Raw genomic sequence first — 22827 nt, 5'->3', positions numbered from 1 at the left:
ACTTTTATTTTAAACATTTCAAGGGTACTTTATTAATTCAAAGCTATAGTTTGTCAACATTTAGCAACATTTATGAGTGAACTTCAAGTGTGTTGGAGAACCTAGCTTGTCCATTTTTGGGCTACTACTAAAAACAGGTGGTCCAAAATGGCCGCCGCCAAAGAGCTAGCTAACCCGGCTCCTGGTATGCTACGTGTAAAAAGGCTATTTTAAAGAGAAATTTAGCTGTTATAGTTCAATTTCATTGAGTTGCTGCCAACGATACTTTTATTTAAAAGATTTCAAGGTTACTTTTCAAAGCTACTGTTTGTAAACATTTAGCAACATTTATGTGCGTACATCAAGTGTGTCGTAAAACCTAGCTTGTCCATTTTTGGGCTACTATTAAAAACAAGTGGTCCAAAATGGCCGCCGCGAAAGAGCTAAGAGATAACCCGGCTCCTGGTATGTTACATGTTATAAGGCTAATTTAGGCTGAATCCCAATTCCACCCCTTAGCCCTCCCCCTTCCCCCTACCCCTTTGTCAGAGTTCCCCTTGGCCCTCAAAACAGAGTTGAGGGAGCGAGGGGTACGAACGTTCCCCTAAGAAATGAGACACACCTCCATTACGTCATCACGTCGTCCGGACTTGACGCTCGCAGACTGCTACATCAACAAGCCGATGCGATGCTTGTTGATGTAACAATCCAAAAATGCCGTCCTCACAAGTAATGTCTGTTGCCTGGGCTATTTTTCTGTTTTTACGACTGTCAGCTGCTAACAAAGACATCGGCGGCGACGCTGTGAGGAGTGTTCACACACACAGTTACAGCGACTGCAGACCCGCTGCATTACCATAGACACACACACACACACGGTGCAGAGGGAGAAAGCTGCTCGCAGACAGAGCGGAGTACAGCGGGGACAGAATCTCCTGTTCTGTCCTGAAGACGTAACTGTGCACTCCGGCACAATTTGTTAATGTTAAAAAAAAATAGCGATAGCAGCTAGCTAACCACTTACGAAAGGAACGCCGGGATAGCATCGGCTACGACTAGCTAGTAATTCAAAACAAACTTGACGAGTGATTCAGAAACACCGTTGACAATTGAAGAAGACCACAATACAATCATTACACATGACTGTCGTGATTAAAATACTGAAAATACATTGTGCGAGTCTTTAACGGCCAGCTTTCAAACTTCGCTGACAGGTGACGCGGCGGAAGCTGCGAAATTCCTCGAAGCCCTCCGTTTCAAGTGTGGTCCTGAGGAAGCTTCGTTTCGAGGGCTACGTAGCCCTACGGCTTGGCCCTACCCCTTAACCCTTATGAGAAATGAGACAGCACTACCCCTCACATGAACGCGCAAAAACAAGGGGTAGGGGGAAGGGGGAGGGCTAAGGGGTGGTATTGGGATTCAGCCTTAAAGAGTAATTTAGCTGTTAAACTTCAATTTTATTGAGTTTCTGCCAATGTGTCATCATGCTAGAAAGAATATAAAATGAAAACAAACAAACCTCTTCCACTAAACCAGTGAAGCGGCGCAGGATCCAGGAGAGGATGGGAGTCACGTTTCAGGATTAGGACACACCCATGTGAGATGTTGGAGCTCAGAGCTGCTGCCTGTTCCTCGTTAGGACTGAATCAGAACACGACGTTCAGATAGAGACTCGCAGCACCATCACCATCACCATCACCATGCCCGGTGTCGTGAAAAGCCTCAAAGTCACCTATGATCCCCCGAATGAGAGCGACACATTCAGGGTGGGCGACTGGGTCACCGGTCGCGTCACTCTGGAAGTGGCTAAAGAGTGCCACATGAGTTATTTACGGGTGAAATTCAAGGGGAAAGCCGACGTTCGGTGGAGCGAGAGGCGCGGACAGAGCACGGTGGTTTACCACGACAAGGACAAATACTTCAGTGTGAAGAATTACTTCGTACGAGAGGAGAAAAGCGACGGTAAGTTAGCTTCGTTATTGCTGTTGTGTTTGTTGTGCAGCGTGTGCAGTGAAGTTAGACTGAGGTTGGATTCGAGTTAGGGACCGTAAACAAACTCCAACCAAAGTGTTTTCCGACATAACACACACTTTTTATTCGTTTGGTCATGTTTTTTTGGGTGTGTTTATTATATTTTACCACTAATTATTACTAAATGAATAGTCAACTAATTTAATATTCGGTTTGAGTGTTTTTTTTAAAAAAATAAAACACACTTTCTGGCCTACAAAATGTTTTTGTTGTATTGTGGGTTATTTTCTTATGAGATTTTAGTCAATTAATTTGCCATTGGTTTGGAGTCAGTGGTTCACAGCAAATGCATTTAACTCCCATTCAGTTAATTCTTAATTGATGGTCCCTAAACCACACCACTTTGATCCAGAGTAAATGTTGAATATTCACCATAAAACTTAACATTTCTTTACTCTCTCTTCTCCACTTAAACCAAGATTTTAAGCCTAAACACGGTATTTCATTGTTTTAAATCGGCTGATTTAAATTCAATATATATTGATGTTGTTTGAGACACAAAGACAACATTGATATTAAATGTCAGACTTGTGAAATATTAAAAATAAAGAATTCTTTAACCACAGTGGACCAGTTTCTTCAACTTTCACTCAGTCATTAATTAAACATTTGTATCACAATAACTGTCAACATCAACAAAATCTTATACCTTTTGTCACTTCTCTAACATAAAAACATTAACTTTAAAGAGACCATGATATCTGCAGTTTACAGGACAGTTTACCAATATTAATGTCTTTATTAAATTCTTTTCTTTTCCAGAATTTGATGAAGAAGGAATAATTCTGTCGAGCCAGAATGGAGAAACATGTAAGTCATTCACAGTCGTGTCTCAGCCTGTGCTGCTATTTATTCTCAAAGAAAATGTTTTAAAAACGCAGTTTTTTGTTTGTTTTATGGCCACTTCACTGGTGAGTCACCTCCCAAACCATGAGAAAACTCACTTTTACTGTTAGGCCGTGTTCAGACATGATATTAATGACGTTTTACATTAAAATGCATCCTGCATGATTGGATCAGACGTTTACACCCACTGCCTTTATTCAAACACACACACACACACACACAGACTGTTTGTGAGAATGAAATGTTGTCTTTAATGAGTCTGAGTGTAAACATGCGTCATGTTTGTGTGTGTGAGGATAATGAGAGAGTAAAGAGACTCTATTTTAACGTTATTATTTATTATTTTAACGTTGGTTGTAACGGTGTCATGTGTTTGTTGTTGTTTTTCTGCAGACAGCCGTGTTGTTGGCCCTGGCTGTCATTCTTACCCGTTCACCTTCCAGTTCCCTCTGCAGTACGTACTTTATTCTTATTTTTCAGTGCCTATATTACGGAACAACAAGCAAACCCAGCACACAATAATATACTGTAAATAGAGCAAATGTATCTGTACTATCATGTATTTCTAACTGTTATTTCTGCAACATCTAGTATTGTTTTATATCTGTTAACCACCCGTTATTTCAACACTCCCTTGCACATAAATAAAAAAACAGTTTTTCTTATATTTTCAGGTATCCGTGGGGTCTTAAAAAGTCTTAAATACAATAGTTTGAATTTAAGGCCTTAAAAGGTCTTAAATATAATTTTGAAAGGTCTTAAAAATCTATTAACGTTACTTTTATTTAAAACGTGCATAAACTTCAGCCTCATTTCGAAATGTTTCTATTTTTGTGGATGCGATAACAACAATAACTACAACACGGAACTAAAGTAGGCCACCTGTGCTGCCCCGGGAGAAGTTAGCACCACTAGCTAGTGTGTTGTGCGTGCGCCGTGGTGTGTTACAGCTTAGCATAGCAGCGGAGAAAACTTCATGTAAGCCCACAGCTAAGCTGAATTGCAAGTTCAGCGATTTGTGGCTCCAATTTTCCTTAAATTGTATTTATTATGGTCTTAAAAAGTCTTAAATTTGACTGTTGAAACCTGCAGACCCTGATTTTGCAGATCTAGTATAATTTGATTTAGTAGTATTAGTTCATATGTCTAAAGCATTTTGAGGTGAGCTGCAGCTGCTTAAGTAAATGCGTAATTATTCTTTATCTAATACTGTTTGCACGTAGTGTTTTCTCTTGTGTTCTTGTCGACGTGGCCGTCCAGTTGTCTTAGCGAGTTCTCACTTTACAAATAAATAATGTTATCAGTGCAACCTCTCAGGAAATTAAAAGAAACTAACTAACTGAAATAAAAGATAAAAAAATCTTATCACTGACGATGAGTTTCCTCTTGTGTTTCAGGGACATGCCGTCCTCTTTCAATGGCGCTGTCGGGAAAATTGTGTATCTGTTGGAAGCCAAGCTGAGCAGATCCATGAGGGTTCCCACCAAAGACACGGTCAAGCTGAGATTTGTCACAAACCAAGATCGCACCGGTGATCCCGAGCTCTTGGTGTGTGTGTGTGTGTTCATTCCTGACATTCCAGGGGGGAGAGGGTGGAACCAACCAACCTGGTCTCTCAGGAAGATGTCGCTATTTTACTTTTCCTGCAAACTACACAGAACATTTATACATTCATATACAGCACGTTTAAAGGGCAATGTAAATAAATCTAACTTTTGTCAGACTTTGGACACAAAAAAAACAAAGTTTCTTCACTGATCTGAAGGCGCAAATGTTGACATTCTGGATTGAGTTGTTGGGCATTGGTGTATCGTGTAAAAACTCATAAACAGAGCAGGAAGTCATTATCAGCATCCTCACATCCCCCACGCCGGCAAAAAGCACCGCACTCACTCTCATGTTTCTGTAGACGTAGATGTCTTTGGTCCAGAAATGTGATCTCAGAGGTGTTTGTTTTTTGTGGTTTGAGGCATTTTCTATTTGATTTTTTTCCTTTCAGATACCACAGCACGAGTCAAAGGACAAGAGGATGAAGCTTTTCAATTCAGGAACTGTAGTCATGGAGGTGGATATTGAAAAAACAGGCTTCTTCCAAGGTGAGAACGCTCATCGTTTTATTTATAACAACACAGTGCTGGACAGCCACATTAAAAACATACCATTACCATTGGATAAAAGCGTCTGCTAAATGCTTAAATGTAAATTTAAAACATATAAAGACATAAAGCACATCCTAGGCAACAACACACATAATAGGCTTCTCACACAAAGTCCTTGAACATGTATGTATTGTGTTACTTACTCCAGAATGAGCATTTTATATTCATATCAGGAGTCAGCAATTTTGGACGACCAAGTTTTAAAATAAATATCTTAAGAGGCTCCAGAGTATTTGTATTTTTAAGTATCACACAAGAGGCCATTTTCCTTTTTCCATTTACACTCTCTTGCACTTTATTTAACCTCAGGTTGAGGTTTTGGAGCTCCTCGCAGACGTGGGCTGTTATGTTATGTTATGATGATTTTGTTCTCTTTTTCAGGAGAAGGATTGAAAGTCGTCGCTCACATCCAGAACAATTCCACTCGTCCGATCAAGCCAAAGTTCTGTTTGTACAGAAAGCACAGCTTCTTTGCAGAAGAGAGGAGGAGACTCCACACTCACAACTTCCTGAAAGAGGTGGGAGAACCCATCCCTCCTTCTTCTAAGGACACGGTGACGAGGATCATCACCCTTCCCGATGATGAGGAGCCGTCCATCCACAACTGCAGAATCATCAAAGCAGAGCACCGGCTCAGGGTAAGTGTGTGTTCTTATACCATATCGACAAACATCTCACTTTTAACACGTGGCAGTAAAATTGAAAGGAACCTCGGTTTTTCCTGCTTCTTGAAAACATAACAAAGGATTATTTCATCCTTTTCTGAGCAATGTGATCACAAGCAGCCAGCGTGAGTAAAGGTCTGAACACACGCTGTGTACGTGTTCTCAGAAACACATTTGATGGTGGTTTGAGGGCTCATTATGTGGAAATTATTCCTGAGCACTCATGAAGGCACTTTGCTTAGCTGACGAAGAAGAAGAAGAAAAGATGGAGAACAAAATAAAACTGAGCCGAAGAAGCAGTGTTTGGAAAAAGAAGAGCTTAAGGCACAGCCCCACTTACTTGTGGTGCACCACAGGGCTCTGCTTTAGGCCCCATGCTCTTTTCTTTGTAAATGCTGCCCTTTGGGCTCAATATTTCAACATTTATTTCTGCTGCTTAGATAAGGGGGGGAAATATGGATTCCCCGCAGCTCTTACTTCAATGCGTTTAATGACATTAGAACACAGATGACTCTAAAGCCCAATTTATACTCCTGCGTAAAGGGCTCTGCGTAGGTTACGCACATGTTTAGACTCTAAATGGCTAATTTCTCGCCTCAAATTATCTTAAAGCTGCGTTCCGTGACACAGAAAAGTGAGAAACGGCCACTGTTTCAACAACAACAGTCTTTCTCTCTCGGACGCCATTGCTCACTGTAGCCAGAAGCACAACAACCTTGCGCAGCGACCCCTACTGATCGGGCGGGAAATTGCAGGGCGTATCCGTGACCACGGCGCAGAAGTATGAAGGATCGAGAGGTCTCCGTGGTGACGCAGACTAGATTTACACGACAACGATCTGAACACAAACCGCAAAAGGGCGTTTCCACTTTTTATTTCGCGTTTAGACGAGCGTCTTTCGGTGGGAATCTGCGTGCACACGGTGACGCAAAAGTGTGTGAAATCAGTATGCATGCCAGGTGGCTAGGTGGCGCTGTGAAGCACTGCTGAAATGACACCTGGATAGGTATCAGAGCAGCTAAGCGACTTGAATGTCCAACTGATGGATTATAATCCCGCATGTTTGTTGTTGTTTGTCTGTGCTGCACATGGATCTGACGTCAACGTGTTCGGGAGGAGAGCCAGCGTGAGCAGCTCAGAGCTCACTTTAGCGTTTTCAACTCTTTAGACGGGAACGTCGCAGTGGAGCGTTTTTAAGATTTCCACTTTGGAGGGTGGCTTCATTTCTTTGTGTGTTTTTAAGCCCCAAAAACGTCGGTTTCTTGTCGGTTTCTCCCTGGAGCGTTGTCGTGTAAAGCCAGCCTAAATGTCCTTAACCTAAACCAGAACTAAACTTGAAGTCCTAGTGTTGTGTTGTGTTCGCCCTGATCCGATGACAGTAATCTATTGTTTATAAAACACAGCGACATATAACGCCGGCCGTGTTTTCCGCAGGTCTATCTTGACGTCAAATATTCTTTGGACCCAGAGATCAAATTTCCCATCATCATTCTTCCGGCTCCCAAGGTTCAACCTGTAGCACCCCCTGCTGCTGCTGCTGCTGCTGCCGCCTTTCCACCTGGATTCCAGAATGGAATTTCCGATGGAACTCCAGGTCCAGCAGCCTGGGGCTTTGCACCGCCTTTGCTGGCACCACCTTCTCTGGCACTGCCTTCTCTGGCCCCGCTTTCTCTGGCCCCGCTTTCTCTGGCCCCGCCTCCTCTGGCACCGCCTCCAGCAGCAGCGTCTATGTGTGATCCCCCTCCTCCCTACAGTTCACACGGGATGTATCCTCCGGTGGTAGATTTTCTTAATAACTAACAGAGACTGGACTGGAGGAAAATTGGTCTCAGATTTCACGGAGATTAAATTGAGAAACAGTGAAAGAAGATTCAGGCAGAGTTTTGAAGAATCTCAGAAACACGGTGGCATTTCTATGTTTTGATACAAAGCTATTTTAAGTACATGATTGAAACAGAAATAATGGACTTTAACTTTTATACTTGTAGTTTATTTTTTTTTTGTATTTTCATTTAAATGTTTAGATTCTAGAGCTGTAGTTCTTTTTATGACTTGTGAATCTTTGTAACTTGAAGACATGAAGTAGTGAAGCTCCTCTCCAAGCCTGTTGTTTGGCATGAATTGGATGAATTTGTCATGTGACACAGTTTTAGAAAGTTCTGACCAAGGCCGTCTCATCGTGGTCCTCAGTCATTTCACAACCACTTTGTTTCCGTGACCTTGATGGAAATCTACGCACAAACCGAAGAAATACCTGTTTTTACATGACGTCGTCCTTCAGCTGTAAATACACGTACTGCGTTATGATTAAAATGCTGATTATGATCATGACCACACTTTGTCTTCTGTAGGCAGATGTAAGCTGAAGATAAGACCTTTATGGATGAGGTGAAATCACACTGATGCAGCAACAGAACAAGGTGTGAGGGAGGCTTGTTATGGTCACCTGAGTGTGAGAGTGTGTGAGTTCACTATGGTTTGTTCTGTGTGTGACCGTTGATCCTTTAAGGTGTGTGTGTGTGGGGGGGGGGTGACAGTCGTTATTGTGACTGCAGTGTGCTGCATTCACCTAATATCGTTTTTAAAAAGGATCAGTTTTTATGAGATACTGTTTTAACAAGTTTTTTTGGGGGACAGATCCAGAGGGAAAAAAATCTTGTAAAACAGACCCTGGAAAAAAAATCTCATAAAAAATTGTGTAAAAAAAAACCAAAAAATCATAAAAAGAGACCCGAATTTTAAAAAAAAATCCCCCAAAAAAATCTTTTTTTTAAAAGACCAGAAGAAAAATCTTAAAAACAGACCCGCATTTAAGAAATAAAATAAAATAAAAAAGATCCAAAAATATTATTTTCTCGTAAAAACAGACCCAATTTTTTTTTAAAACCGACCAAAAAAAAATCTCCTAAAAACAGACCCTGAAATATTTTTTTTTAAACCGACCCAAAAAAATCTTGTAAAGACAGACCCGAATTAAAAAAAAAAGAAAAAAAGAAAGAACCAAAAAAATGATCATAAAAACAGACCCCCTCCCAAAAAAACGTACAATCAGACCAGAAAAAAGACAGAAACTTATGTCAAGACCTTGCACATCCAACGACACTTCAGATATAAATATATATAATATAAACTGATTTAAATATTTAAATACAGGAGTGGATTGGAGAAAGTTAAATGAGGATGTTGATGTTAAAAAAATGAAAACTGAACTGCACTATGGGTAATGTGTGTGTGTGTGTGTGTGTGTGTGTGTGTCAGAACAATCAGGAAAATCCGGTTTAATGGCATTCGTGAGCTTTAAAAGTGAACGCCTCACATCTAAAAGGCTGCAGTCGCTTTCTTTCAACCACAGACTCCAACTAACTTTCCACTGCGTGGCGTTTTCTCGAGAGGACGACGATGACCATCCAAGACTTGTCCATAGAGTACGACGCCATCAACAGCCAGAACACCTTCACCAACGGAGACACCATCAACGGGAGGGTGGTTCTGCAGGTGTCCAAGGAAACCAAGATCCAGTCGCTTGTTTTTGTGGGGAAAGGAAAAGCTCGAGTCGTCTGGCACGAACATCACGGAAATCATCCGAACCAACACCACCACCAACAACGTGTTTACTGGGCCGATGAGAAATATTACGAGGTGAAACATCACATCTTAAGAGAGGCCAGACAAGATGGTAAAGTATTTCCACAACAGTGGATCATGATCTGTAGGTGATTTATGGACATGTATCATCATCATCATGGTGTGTTGTTCTTCTCCAGGGACTGAAGTCATCAGTAAAGGAAGACACGTGTTTCCCTTTTCCTTCAAGATCCCTGACCAGTGCTTATTTTTTTTCCTAATCTATATTTAATTTCATTATTTATCTGTTTATTTCTTTTTATGAAGTGTTTTTTTTTAACTTCCCTTCACAGAAAAATGCCTTCGACTTTCACCCACAGCATCGGTAAAGTGGTTCATAAACTGAGGGCCGAGCTCAGACAGTCGATGAGATTTACTAAGAAGTCCAAAGTCCACTTCACGTTCATCTCCAGAGCAGACATGAACACGCCAGGACTCATGGTAACAAACACTAAACATCTACGTGATGACCATGCAGAGGTGAAACTTACCTTTATACTCTTTACTTCAGGAACCACAGTCTGGCTTCAAGGATAAATCTCTGCTTTTTGGATCTGGTAGCGTTTCGGTTGATGTTCGCACCAAGAGGATGGGATACAAGCAAGGTGATGATGGAACACTGAGTTCTCAGGCGACTGTACGGAAAAGTATAAGTGCCACGCGTAAAACATAAATGAATAAAACTGAGATTATGTACTTTAATCTCAGAATTCTGACGTAAATCTCAGAATTCAACCTTTTCACTTTTTAATCTCAGAATTCAAAACTTTTTATTTAATCTCAGAATTCAAACTTTTTCTTTAATCTCAGAATTCAAACTTTTTCTTAAATCTCAGATTTCTGACTTTAATTTCTGAATTCGAACTTTTTCACTTTTTCTTTAATCTCAGAATTCCTGATGTAATCTCAGAATTCAAACTTTTTCTTTAATCATAGAATTCTGACTTTAATATAAGAATTTAATTCTTTCTTTAATCTCAGAATTCAAACTTCATGCAGTTTAATTATAGGCTCATTCTAAATAAATCCAGACGGCCTGATTATCGTCATTGTTGATGGTTAAATGTACTTTGTGATGATTGTCAAACTAAGATTGTGTTCCTGTTTAAATTGTGACAGATTAAAACATCTAATCTGTGTAATTCAGTAACTCATAATCAGACAGATTATAATCCCTTGAGTGAATGTGTTTCAGAGCATCTAAATGTCCCTGCTCTCTTCTCAGGAGCTCCTTTAAAAGTCACCATGGAGATCGTGAACCAGTCGAGTCGCGACGTGAAGCCCAAGTTGGTTCTGTACGAGAAGAAGAGTTTCTTTGCTCAGGGTCACAGGAAACTTCAGACTAATGAGATCCTGAAGGAGAAGGTAGACGCTGTGGCCTCATCCAGCAGAGAGACGCTCACTAAGGTCATCAACATCCCAAAGGAGCTGCCTCCCTCCATCCTCAACTGCTCCATCATCAGGCTGGAGTACAGGCTTAAGGTGAAGGTCATTTATTAGTGATCCAGGATTTTTACTGTGGTTCAAATGATCTAAAAATGTTAAAAATCAATACAAATGTGACTGTAGCCAGGACAGAACAGAACACTGGCTTTGACTAGATTTACTGCAGAACTGAGGATTCAGCAGATTGTAACAACAGTGACACACGGTGATGAAAATGTGGTACTACAACAAAAACAATCACGTGACTCACTTACACAAACACAGACATGGCTCCAACAGTCAGGTTATAGCACGTGTATGAAGTAACCCGTGTTGTAAATGTACTTACAAAATCACCTATCTGTACTTTACTTTGTTATTTATATTTATAGCAACTTCTACTTTTTCTCCACTACATTTCCTCCAACTGTCTTTGTTACTTTTTAGTCAGGAATTGAACCCACAACCTCAGAAAATGCCTTTTAAGACTTTTACTTATTATAATAATATTAAAAAAGTGACTTCAACTTATACCAAAGTATTTTTTTCTGCTCACATACTTGTACTTTTACTCGCATATCCTCTTTAAGGTACTTTAAACATGACTGTAAATAACTTAGCTTATGAATCATCAACTTTTTTATTCTTTACAGATCTACCTGGACATCAAATATGCTGCAGACCCAACGATCAAACTCCCCATCGTTGTTCTTCCCAAATTTTCTCAGGAAAAACACAATCCGGCCTCTGCTGGATTTGGAGTTGAAGCATTTGGGAACTCGGATCCACCGGTCTGGAGTTCTGGACCACAGCAATCAGCAGCTTTCCAACCCATGAATCCCCAACCTCTGTACCCCCAAACCCTTAATCCTCAACCCCAGAATACTATCTATTCCCAACCCCTGTATCCCCTCAATCCCCAACCTCTGTATCCCCAACCCATGAATCCCCAACCTCTGTATCCTCTGAATCCTCTTAATCCCCAACCTCTGTATCCTCTGAATCCTCTTAATCCACAACCTCTGTATCCCCAAACCCTGAATCCTCAATCTCTGGATCCTCTTAATCCTCCGCCCTCCTATGCATCCGTGATGTCCTCCTCCGTCCCTCAGTCGAAACAACACAGCACTGAGATTTAACATTTAGTGAAGGATGAATATCTGTAAGTTTAAACCTTACCTGAGAGGAGGCTTTCTTTACAACGGACCCAAATTTTTATTTTTTTTTAACCGACCAAAAAAAATTTATCCTAAAAACAGACTGAAATATTTTTTTTGCAAAAACAGACCCCAAAAAAACAACCTAAAAACTACGGAGCCCCCGAAGTGACAAAAGTCGAGATCTGAATTTTTTTTAATCATTTTTTTAGAAACTTGAGATCTCGACTTTGAAACTTTTCATTTCATTTTTTTCTTTTTTTCTTTTTTTTTTGGAAAAATTTAAATCTCAAAGTTTCAAAGTCAAGATTTCGAGTTTCCCAAAAATTTAAATCTCGAGTTTCCAAAAAATATGAATCGGCCATACTTTTTGGGAGACTCGAGATTAAAATTTCCAAAAAATTATGATTTTTTTTTTTTTTTTTTTTTATCATTTTTTGGAAACCCGAGATCTGGACTTTGAAACTTGAGATTTAAAAAAAAAAAGAATTCCGTCATCTTTTCTTTTCTCATGTCACTTCGGGGGCTCCGTAAAAAACAGACCCGAATAAAAAAAAAAAAAAAGACCCCAAAAAATTCTCGTAAAAACAGACTGGAAAAAATACTGTTAAAAACAAACCCCGAAAAAAAAGACTGAAACTTATGTCAAGACCTCGCACATCTAACGACACTTCAAATAACCTGATTTAAATATTTAAATCCAGGAGTGGACTGGAGCAAGTTAAACGACGTGTTCATTCATACACAATAATAAACTGGGAGGTGACTTTTAATGATCCATGGATAAGCAATGTAAGAGCTACTGTTCAAAAATAAAAATGAAAACATTGAACTGCATTATGGGTAAGATATTTGTGGATTGCCAGGCTTCATATTTCTCATCCCGTGTGTGTGTGTGTGTGTGTGTGTGTTTGTGTGTCAGAACAATCAGGAAAATCCGGTTTAATGGCAGTCATGAGCTTAAAAAAAGTGAACGCCTCACATCTTAAAGGCTGTAGTCGCAGTCTGGTTTTGACTTTCTGGTGTTTTCTCGGGACGACGATGACCATCCAAGACTTGTCCATAGAGTACGACGCCATCAACAGCCAGAACACCTTCACCAACGGAGACACCATCAACGGGAGGGTGGTTCTGCAGGTGTCCAAGGAAACCAAGATCCAGTCGCTTGTTTTTGTGGGGAAAGGAAAAGCTCGAGTCGTCTGGCACGAATATTACGGAAATCATCAACACCGTGTTTTCTGTGCTGATGAGAAATATTACGAGGTGAAACATCACATCTTAAGAGAGGCCAGACAAGATGGTAAAGTATTTCCACAACAGTGGATCATGATCTGTAGGTGATTTATGGACATGTATCATCCTCATCATGGTGTGTTGTTCTTCTCCAGGGACTGAAGTCATCGGTAAAGGAAGACACGTCTTTCCCTTTTCCTTCAAGATCCCCAACAGGTGCCTATTTTCTATATTTAATTTCATTATTTATCTGTTTATTTCTTTTTATTAAGTGGTTCTTTTAACTTCCCTTCACAGAAAAATGCCTTCGACTTTCACCCACAGCATCGGTAAAGTGGTTCATAAACTGAGGGCCGAGCTCAGACAGTCGATGAGATTTACTAAGAAGTCCAAAGTCCACTTCACGTTCATCTCCAGAGCAGACATGAACACGCCAGGACTCATGGTAACGAACACTAAACATCTACGTGATGACCATGCAGAGGTGAAACTTACCTTTATACTCTTTACTTCAGGAACCACAGTCTGGCTTCAGGGATAAATCTCTGCTTTTTGGATCTGGTAGCGTTTCGGTTGATGTTCGCACCAAGAGGATGGGATACAAGCAAGGTGATGATGGAACACTGAGTTCTCAGGCGACTGTACGGAAGAGTATTAGAGTATAAAAATAAAACTGAGATTACATACTTTAATCTCAGAATTCAGATTTAAATCTCAGAATTCAAATTTATTTTTTCTTTAATCTCAGAATTCAACCTTTTTCTTTAATCTCAGAATTCTGACCTTGATCTCAGATTTCAAACTTTTTCTTTAATCTCAGAATTACTTTTTCCTTTAATCTCAGAATACTGAATTTAATCTCAGAATTCAAACTTTTTCACTTTTTATTTAATCTCAAAATTCAAAATTTAATCTCAGAATTCAAACTTTTTATTCAATCTCAAAATTCCAGATTTAATCTCAGAATTCCAACTTTTTATTTAATCTCAGAATTCTGACTTTAATCTCAGAATTCAATTTTTTTCTTTCATCTCAGAATTCATGCAGTTTAATTATAGGCTTATTCTAAATAAATCCAGGCAGCCTGATTATCATGACAGTAATGACATGGTTAAATGTACTTTGTGATGATTGTCAAACTCCTGTTGAAATTGTGACAGATTAAAACATCTAATCTGTGTAATTCAGTAACTCATAATCAGACAGATTATAATCCCTTGAGTGAATGTGTTACAGAGCGTCTAAATGTCCCTGCTCTCTTCTCAGGAGCTCCTTTAAAAGTCACCATGAGGATCGTGAACCAGTCGAGTCGCGACGTGAAGCCCAAGTTGGTTCTGTACGAGAGGAAGAGTTTCTTTGCTCAGGGTCACTGGAAACTTCAGACTAATGAGATCCTGAAGGAGAAGGTAGACGCTGTGGCCTCCTCCAGCAGAGAGACGCTCACTAAGGTCATCAACATCCCAAAGGAGCTGCCTCCCTCCATCCTCAACTGCTCCATCATCAGGCTGGAGTACAGGCTCAAGGTGAAGGTCATTTATTAGTGATCCAGGGTTTCACTGTGGTTCAAATGATCTAAAAATGTTAAAAATCAATACAAATGTGACTGTAGCCAGGACAGAACAGAACACTGGCTTTGACTAGATTTACTGCAGAACTGAGGATTCAGCAGATTGTAACAACAGTGACACACAGTGATGAAAATGTGGTACTACAACAAAAACAATCATGTGACTCACTCACACAAACACAAACACAGTCAGGTTATAGCACATGTGTATGAAGTAACCAGTGTTGTAAATGTAACAAAGTACAAATACTTTGTTACTGTACTTTTTCTCAGGAATTGAACCCACAACCTTCCAGTTCGTCACTCCTCACTTTTTAATACTTTTACTTCTAAAACTTAAGTCCATTTTAAATCAGAAGATAATACTAATACTAAAGTATGGTAAATATCATAAACTTTAAGACTTTTACTTATTATAATATTATTTTAAAAACTTCTACCAAAGTCATTTTTTTACTTTTTAAGGTACTTTGAACATGACTGGAAATAACTTAGCTTATGAATCATCAGCTCTTTTATATTTACAGATCTACCTGGACATCAAATATGCTACAAACCCAAAGATCGAACTCCCCATCGTTGTTCTACCCAATTTTTCTCAGGAAATACACAATCCGGCCTCTGCTGGATTTGGAGTTGAATCATTTGGGAACTCAAATCCACCGGCCTGGAGCTCTGGACCACAGCAATCGGCAGCTTTCCAACCCACGAATCCCCAACATATGTATCCTCTGAATCCTCTGAGTCCTCCACCTCTGTATCCTCTGTATCCTCTGAATCCTCTGAATCCTCTGAATCCTCTGGATCCTCTGGATCCTCCGCCCTCCTATGCGTCCGTGATGTCCTCCTCCGTCCCACGGTGGTAACAACACAGCACTGAGATTTAACATTTAGAAATGGATGAATAAGTTTAAAATAAGCCTTTCATTAGAAAAGGATGAACGTCTGTAAGTTTAAATCTTACCTGAGCGAAGGCTCTTGTATCTTCCCAGAGGCTGACAACATCATCATCATCATCATCATCATCATCATCATCATCATCTTCAGCAGCCAGAGCTCAGACATGAGATTACTGCAGTCTCTCTGTTTAAATGTGAAGAATAAGACTAAAGAATAAAACTGAGATTACATACTTTAATCTCAGAATTCCGATTTAAATCTCAGAATTTAAACCTTTTCACTTTTTAATCTCAGAATTCAAGTTTTTTCTTTAATCTCAAAATTCTAACTTTTTCTCTTTTTCTTTAATCTGAAAATTCCTAATTTAATCTCGGAACTCAAACTTTTTATTTAATCTAAAAATTCCAAATTTAATCTCAGAATTCAAATGTTTTATTCAATCTCAAAATTCCAGATTTAATCTCAGAATTCCAACTTTTTCTTTCATCTCAGAATTCCAACTTTTTATTTAATCTCAGAATTCTGAATTTAATCTCAGAATTCAACATTTTCTTTAATCTCAGAATTCTGACTTTAATCTCAGAATTCAAACTTTTTATTTAATCTCAAAATTCTGACTTTAATCTCAAAATTCTGACTTTAATCTCAAAATTCTGACTTTAATCTCAAAATTCTAACTTTTCACTTTTTCTTTAATCTCAAAATTCCAAATTTAATCTCAAAATTCCAAATTTAATCTCAGAATTCACATTTTTTATTCAATCTCAAAATTCCAGATTTAATCTCAGAATTCAAACTTTTTCTCAGAATTCCAACTTTAATTCCAGAATTCTAACTTTTTATTTAATCTCAGAATTCTGAATTTAATCTCAGAATTCAAATGTTTGATTCAATCTCAAAATTCCAAATTTAATCTCAGAATTCCAACTTTTTCTTTCATCTCAGAATTCTGACTGTGTTGTGTAAAAAGTGAGTTTGGACACTTGTTACTTTGTGAGCTACAGGTGATCAGTGATAACTGTGTTACTGTGACGTCACAGGATGTAAATGACTGTACAGGTGTTTTAAGACTTGATTAATATGTAATAATGTGAATATAAATGAGCCAATAACACGTGAAGTCATTCTGAAATGACAGTTTATTTTCATCATATTCAATAGTTTTTTAACAAATAAATACATGAAGAAGAAAGTGAATTATAACGAGTTCTAACTTCCAGTTTATTATTTATCACGTCGTGTTAAGTTTACAATATAACGTTAGAATCAAAACAATATGATTATAGTCATATAATGTGATTTCACTCATTTCACTTTACCGTGATTTTTTTTTTTTTACAGTGAGTTAAAACATAGTTTATTTGTTGTGATGTTTACTAATTTATAACATTAAAAAAAATCTATGTTAGCAAATAAATAATTTTTTAAAAAGTGTAATAATCTAGGATTACAGTTTAATTCAGTTCCTCTTGATCACATTATGTTATGCGAGTTTCTGCAGCTGCTTAGGGCCCCGTGACCACTAGAGGGCCCCCAAGAGCAATTAACTTAAAAAAATTAATGAAAGTTTGGATTTCTGTTGTTTATTTAAAAAATTTCCCAGTTTTACAAATGCGTTTTCACAGTTTTTACATAGTTGTCAGATGTGATTATTTAACTTTATATTTTATTTATAAACCATGTTTATAACCTTGTTCCGGGTGCCTCTGTTGATTTATATTATTATTTAAGTATTTGTTTGTTTATTTTATTTAATGCTATTTTTTTTTTACATCTAAAAGTCAAATCTTTGTATTACAGGAGTGTATTTTTGGACCCCCCCCCCCCCAGACCTCAATATCTTAATATTTTATTTATAAAATGTTTGTTTTTAAGTATTGATTCTCTGTGTCGCCAGTAGGGGGAGTTGCTGAGTTTGCCAAATGTTAATTGAAAGCTTTTTCTGTAAGTTTGCAAATCTGGTGTCAAACAAAAAGTTCCCAAGTGTATTTGTATTCGTGACAGAGTAGAATAAGTAGAATAGCTTTAGTAGAGTAGGTGTGTGAATGATTAATAATTATTATTATTGGCAGTAACAGAGGGCCCCAAAATCACATTTTGCTTAGGGCCGGCCCTGGATTTCTGTATCTACTCTGTGTAGAAATAAACTGTATATTGTACAATAAGACGATAAACTAACATGATGGTTTACTCAGTTGTTGTATATTTTCCATGGTTTACTGTGTCACAGTACTTTAGCCTCGTAGCTCAGGCTTCAGGGCGACTGTCTCCAGTTACCTGTGTGAAAGCGACACCTGCAGCTCGTGATCACGTGACCTTCTGTGACTCACATGCAGGTTTCCTCAGCTGTGGATCGTTCTAATCCAGCCTCCAGGAAAACAGACGCTCTTTAATCCTGACTTCTGCGTCTGAACATGACCGTGAAGCATCTCCTGCTGGAGTACGACAGACTGAACGAGCGAGGAACCTTCTCTACCGGAGACGCTCTCTCTGGACGAGTGACCGTGGTCACCAACAGGGAAACCAAAGTGCAGCGTTTTGTGGTGCGAGCCAAAGGAAAAGCTGAGGTGACGTGGTACGGAGGAGGAGGAGGAGGAGGAAGAGGAGGAAGAGGAAGTGGAGGAGGAGGACAGGACAAAGTGGTCCACAGCAACAAGAAGAGATATTTCTATTTTGAACACATTATCTTGCAGGATAAAAACAAAGGAGACGGTCAGTGTGCTGTTTTTTTTTTCTAAAACTGCTGAATCATTGATTGTAAACTCATGTTTTTGCTTCTTATTCTTCTTCTTCTTCTTCTTCTTCTTTTCTATCAGGTTCAGAACTCATCAGCGCTGGAAGAAATGTGTTTCCATTCACTTTTGTGATTCCTGATAAGTGAGTGTGACTGAGGGTGAATTCCAATTCCTATGTTAATCCTCAATCTCAAAAATGCTCTCCCTCTAGTCCAAGTGCTGTCCTGATTCTCAGAAAAATGAAGTTGAGGGGCAAGTTTAAGGTCTGTATCGTATCTGGGCTACCCAGAATGCATTGCGTGTTTCCACATAACAAAGATGGCGTCGAAAGCAGCGTAGCGAGTACGCTACAAATGAAGTATTTTCTTTGTTAATAGAGATATAAAAATGATCTTAGTTTAGGCCCATATTATGGATTACTGACGTCATTGTTGCGTAACATTTATTTTTATTTTACGATCTTTTGTCAATAGTCGGCCGGTGTGGTTTACTTTTCAATAAGTCGTGGTGTGTGGTAACTGTCAGCTGAATATTTGTATGAGTATCATCTTATAACTAACTGACAACCTAATAACTTGACTGACAAACGGATCAGAATAAATAATCCTGACGTAAATGTGTTCTTCTTCTTCTTCTTTTTTGGAGTTGACAGACTGGACGCAGCTTTGGCGTTATTCTGCCCCCTACAGTCTGAAGATGTATCTGCATTTAAGGGGTGTCCCATTTCTAAGTGACAAAATAAGCCTCAACACTTGGTTTTGAGGCCAGTTAAGATTAAGGGTTGAGCTTGAGGGTTAAGATAGGAATTGGAATTGGTCCTTAATCTCATTCACATAAACACCTCTGTATAATCTGGAGCCAAAACTAATAACACAATAATCACCGTTATCTGTTGTCAGGGACATGCCGTCGTCTTATCAGGGCAAATGGGGGAAGATAAGTTACAGTTTGCGAGCACAACTGACTCAGTCGATCTGGATCGTCCACAAAACCAAGATCGAGTTCCCGTTTCTGACCAAGGCCGAGTTTCCCTTTGCCTCCAAATCTGAAATGATCATCATTGGACTGAAGGTGAGGAAATGATTCTCTGCAGAAACCTTTAGAGAAGTCCAGTGACATCACTCACAGATGTATTTCCTTCTCTGTCCTGTAGGAGGAGCAAAGTGCGACCAGGATTTCGTTTCTCGGCTCTGGAAAAGTGACCATGAACGCTTCGTCAGAGACGATGGGAGTGAAGCAAGGTAACCACGCTGACCTGAGGTCAGCTCAGCATCAGCTTTACCCAGAGGCGCAGTGAGTGAACAGGCAGGGCAGGCAACTGCTTGGGGGCCCTGAGTCGATAGGGGGCCCCCGACACTCGGAGCCTGAGGGCTGTTTTTACTGAAATGTGCAGTGAGCAGCCTCCTCCCCGTCCCCCTTAAACAACAATGACATCTCAGTAGTAAACCCCCCTAAAGGGGCCCCACCTCACTTTAACCTGTGTGAAGTTATCGTTCTGCAAGTTGGAAAATGAAGAGGATTATTTACAGTGTAATGCATATCTTTATTACTCACTTTATATATGTTTTTTTTCAGTTATTTACAGTATTTTATTGTTCTATATATTTATATTGTTTTATAATGTGGGTTCTTTACACTGTAATATATTTTATTTACTTTACACTGTATTTTAGTTTTTTAAAAGCTATTTACAGTATTTTATTGTACTTCACATTTATGTTTTCACATACTTTTTAATTACAAGGTTTTTCCATGTTATTTCATTCATTTTGAAAAAATATATATATTTTTTAAACTCATACGTTTTTCATTGGTGTCAGATTATTTATAATATAATGGTGATGAACACTGGTTGAAAATTTGTTCAAAATATTTAGTTTTTTTCAAAACGGAATGAAATAACATGGAAAAACCTTGTAATCAAAAAGTATGTGAAAATATAAATGTAAAGAACAATAAAATACTGTAAATAGCTTTTAAAAAACTATATAAACTTAGTAAAAAAAATACATTACACTGTAAAGAACCCACATTATAAAACAATATAAATATATAGAACAATAAAATACTGTAAATAACTGAAAAAAAACATATATAAAGTGAGTAATAAAGATATGCATTACACTGTAAATAATCCTCTTCATTTTCCAACTTGCAGAACGATAACTTCACACAGGTTAAAGTGAGGTGGGGCCCCTTTAGGGGGGTTTACTACTGAGATCACTGCACATTTCAGTAAAAACAGTCCTCAGGCTCCGAGTGTCGGGGGCCCCCTATCAGCTCGGGGGCCCCAAGCAGTTGCCTGCCTTGCCTGTTCACAAGCTGCGCCCCTGCTGGTTGGAAGAAAGGGCCCCCTGGGAATTGTTGCTTAGGGCCCCTACAGACTCTAGAATGGCCCCTGTCTTCACCTCACACATGACTTTCTGTCCTCTGTGTGATCAGGTGAGGCCATGGCCGTCTCCGTCGAGGTTCTGAACCGCTCGACTCGCTGCGTCACGCCCAGGTTCTTCCTCTGTGAGAAGCAGACGTTCGTGACTCCGTCAGAGAGGACGGTTCACACCAGAGACGTCCTCTTTGGGACGGGAGACTCTGTCCCAGCAGAGAGCGACCAAACCATCACCAGAGTTCTGAGCGTTCCTCTGGAGACTCCGCCCACCTTCTTCAACTGCTGCATGATGAAGATGGAGTACAGACTCAAGGTGACAGAGTAGATTAATGAGATTATTTATCTACTGACGCTGTCCAACAATGCAAATATTGTACCTGGTGTGGTCTTCTGATCTTCTGCTCCCAGGTTTTAAATGTTTATTTGAGGTTCTCTCTCTTGGACGACTCTCTGTGAACTCTACAGATGCTTCATCACTTTCTAAATCCTGGTCTTAAGCTCCAGAAAAGGGCTTCTGTGACCCCTCGAGTGGAATGACCTACTGAGCGCTGTCTATCTTCAAGAAGCTCTTGAAGACCCAGCTCTTCCAAGAGCATCTTCTGTCCTTGCACTAACCCTAACCCCCTCCTTCTGCACTTGGATCAGTCCACTGTTCCTATCTAGTGAAGTTCTTTCCAAGACTTCGGGCCAATTCCAATTCCTATCTTAACCCTCAATCTTAACCCTCAATCTTAACTGGCCCCAAAACCAAATGTTGAGGGTTATTTTGTCACTTAGAAATGGGACACCCCTTAAATGCAGATACGTCTTCAGACTGTAGGGGGCAGAATAACGCCAAAGCTGCGTCCAGTCTGTCAACTCCAAAAAAGAAGAAGAAGTAGAACACATTTACGTCAGGATTATTTATTCTGATCCGTTTTTCAGTCAAGTTATTAGGTTGTCAGTTAGTTATAAGATGATACTCATACAAATATTCAGCTGACAGTTACCACACACCACGACTTATTGAAAAGTAAACCACACCGGCCGACTATTGACAAAAGATCGTAAAATAAAAAAAAATGTTACGCAACAATGACGTCAGTAATCCATAATATGGGCCTAAACTAAGATAATACAATGGTTTTCATCATTTTTATATCTCTATTAACAAAGAAAATACTTCATTTGTAGCGTACTAGCTTCGCTGCTTTTGACGCTATCTTTGTTATGTGAAAACACGCAATGCATTCTGGGTAGCCCTTGCTCCCAAGGGTGGTCTCAGAAAATCTGCGCGCATTTTTGAGATTGAGGGTTAAGCAAGGAATTGGAATTCACCCTTGTTCTCATCATTTAACCACAGAGTACTGAATAAAGTTGCCGTTCTCTCGGTCGAAACAATAACCAGCGTGGGATCATGGGAAATGTTGTCTTGACAATTAATATTAAATCAGTACAAAAGGAGAAAAAGAACAAGAGACAAAACACCGGCTAAATAGTAGCACCAAATATTCCCTTCCTCACTCGAATGTTTCACAGCAAGTTTACTCAGAAGAAGAAGTTACGTATCGTATCTTTAAAAGCACCTTCCATCTCCGCTCTGACAGAAAGTGCCTTTAAAGATCATCGTTTGTGTTTGTATGACTAATTATACACAAAGTAATGTTTGTATTTGCTCCCGTTTTTCTCTAAATCCCAGGTGACTCTCGACGTCCCTCAGGCGGAGCTCAGGCTCCCCCTGGTGGTTCTGCTCGGTTCACCGAAGCCACGTCAGCAGAAACCAAAGAGGTCCATCTGGTTCAGGAAGCTTCCCGGTTAAAGAGACTGGACTCACGACAACAACACAGTAAATCCTCCTGCTCCATGTGGATGTGTGGTGGAGTGGTTGTTCTCATGATGGCCACTAGATGGAGACATGACACTAAAGTGAGCATCAGTAACAGCTGATTGAGTATAAGCTGTGATGTTTCCACAGTATGAAAAACACACGGAGGTCCTGCATTTAAAGTATGACGACCTAAACGAACAGTATGTAAGACCAGTATGTAAATATTTCTCGCCACTAGATGTCACTAATTCTTACACGCTGGATATACAAATTAATAAAAATAAATAAAACAATGTGCTCATGTGTGTTTCTA

At 39.3% G+C, this 22827-nt stretch overlaps 3 protein-coding genes and 1 pseudogene across 4 annotated transcripts; all 4 read left to right on the top strand.

Annotated features, from left to right (window-relative positions):
- The first annotated feature begins 1670 nt into the window (after window positions 1-1670).
- LOC310938776 (arrestin domain-containing protein 3-like) lies at window positions 1671-7800 on the top strand. The gene is made up of 7 exons (XM_083903366.1): window positions 1671-1941; window positions 2773-2820; window positions 3250-3310; window positions 4254-4404; window positions 4856-4952; window positions 5397-5653; window positions 7115-7800. Exons 1-7 carry the CDS (start codon window positions 1680-1682, stop codon window positions 7478-7480), a joined length of 1242 nt encoding a protein of 413 aa, XP_083759492.1. The 5' UTR covers window positions 1671-1679; the 3' UTR covers window positions 7481-7800.
- A 1279-nt stretch (window positions 7801-9079) lies between these two features.
- LOC310939488 (arrestin domain-containing protein 3-like) lies at window positions 9080-11868 on the top strand (the record flags this gene model as incomplete). The annotated part of the gene is made up of 6 exons (XM_083904256.1): window positions 9080-9356; window positions 9445-9505; window positions 9598-9745; window positions 9816-9909; window positions 10530-10786; window positions 11383-11868. The coding sequence occupies 6 exons, from the start codon at window positions 9080-9082 to the stop codon at window positions 11866-11868; spliced, it is 1323 nt and encodes a 440-aa protein (XP_083760382.1).
- Window positions 11869-12927: 1059 nt separating this feature from the next.
- On the top strand, window positions 12928-15552 carry LOC310939487 (arrestin domain-containing protein 3-like; the record flags this gene model as incomplete). The annotated part of the gene is made up of 6 exons (XM_083904255.1): window positions 12928-13186; window positions 13275-13335; window positions 13417-13564; window positions 13635-13728; window positions 14386-14642; window positions 15214-15552. 6 exons carry the CDS (start codon window positions 12928-12930, stop codon window positions 15550-15552), a joined length of 1158 nt encoding a protein of 385 aa, XP_083760381.1.
- A 2448-nt stretch (window positions 15553-18000) lies between these two features.
- LOC310939449 (arrestin domain-containing protein 3-like) lies at window positions 18001-22611 on the top strand (annotated as a pseudogene). Its single transcript, XR_014593144.1, has 6 exons — window positions 18001-18304; window positions 18409-18463; window positions 19221-19392; window positions 19475-19562; window positions 20764-21020; window positions 22386-22611. The product of XR_014593144.1 is annotated as an arrestin domain-containing protein 3-like (transcript).
- Window positions 22612-22827: the final 216 nt, after the last annotated feature.

This window comes from Microchirus variegatus (genome assembly GCF_963457635.1).
Source record: "Microchirus variegatus genome assembly, chromosome: 17".
Classification (NCBI taxonomy): Eukaryota; Metazoa; Chordata; class Actinopteri; order Pleuronectiformes; family Soleidae; genus Microchirus; species Microchirus variegatus.
This window is presented reverse-complemented; position numbering and strand designations above follow the sequence as displayed.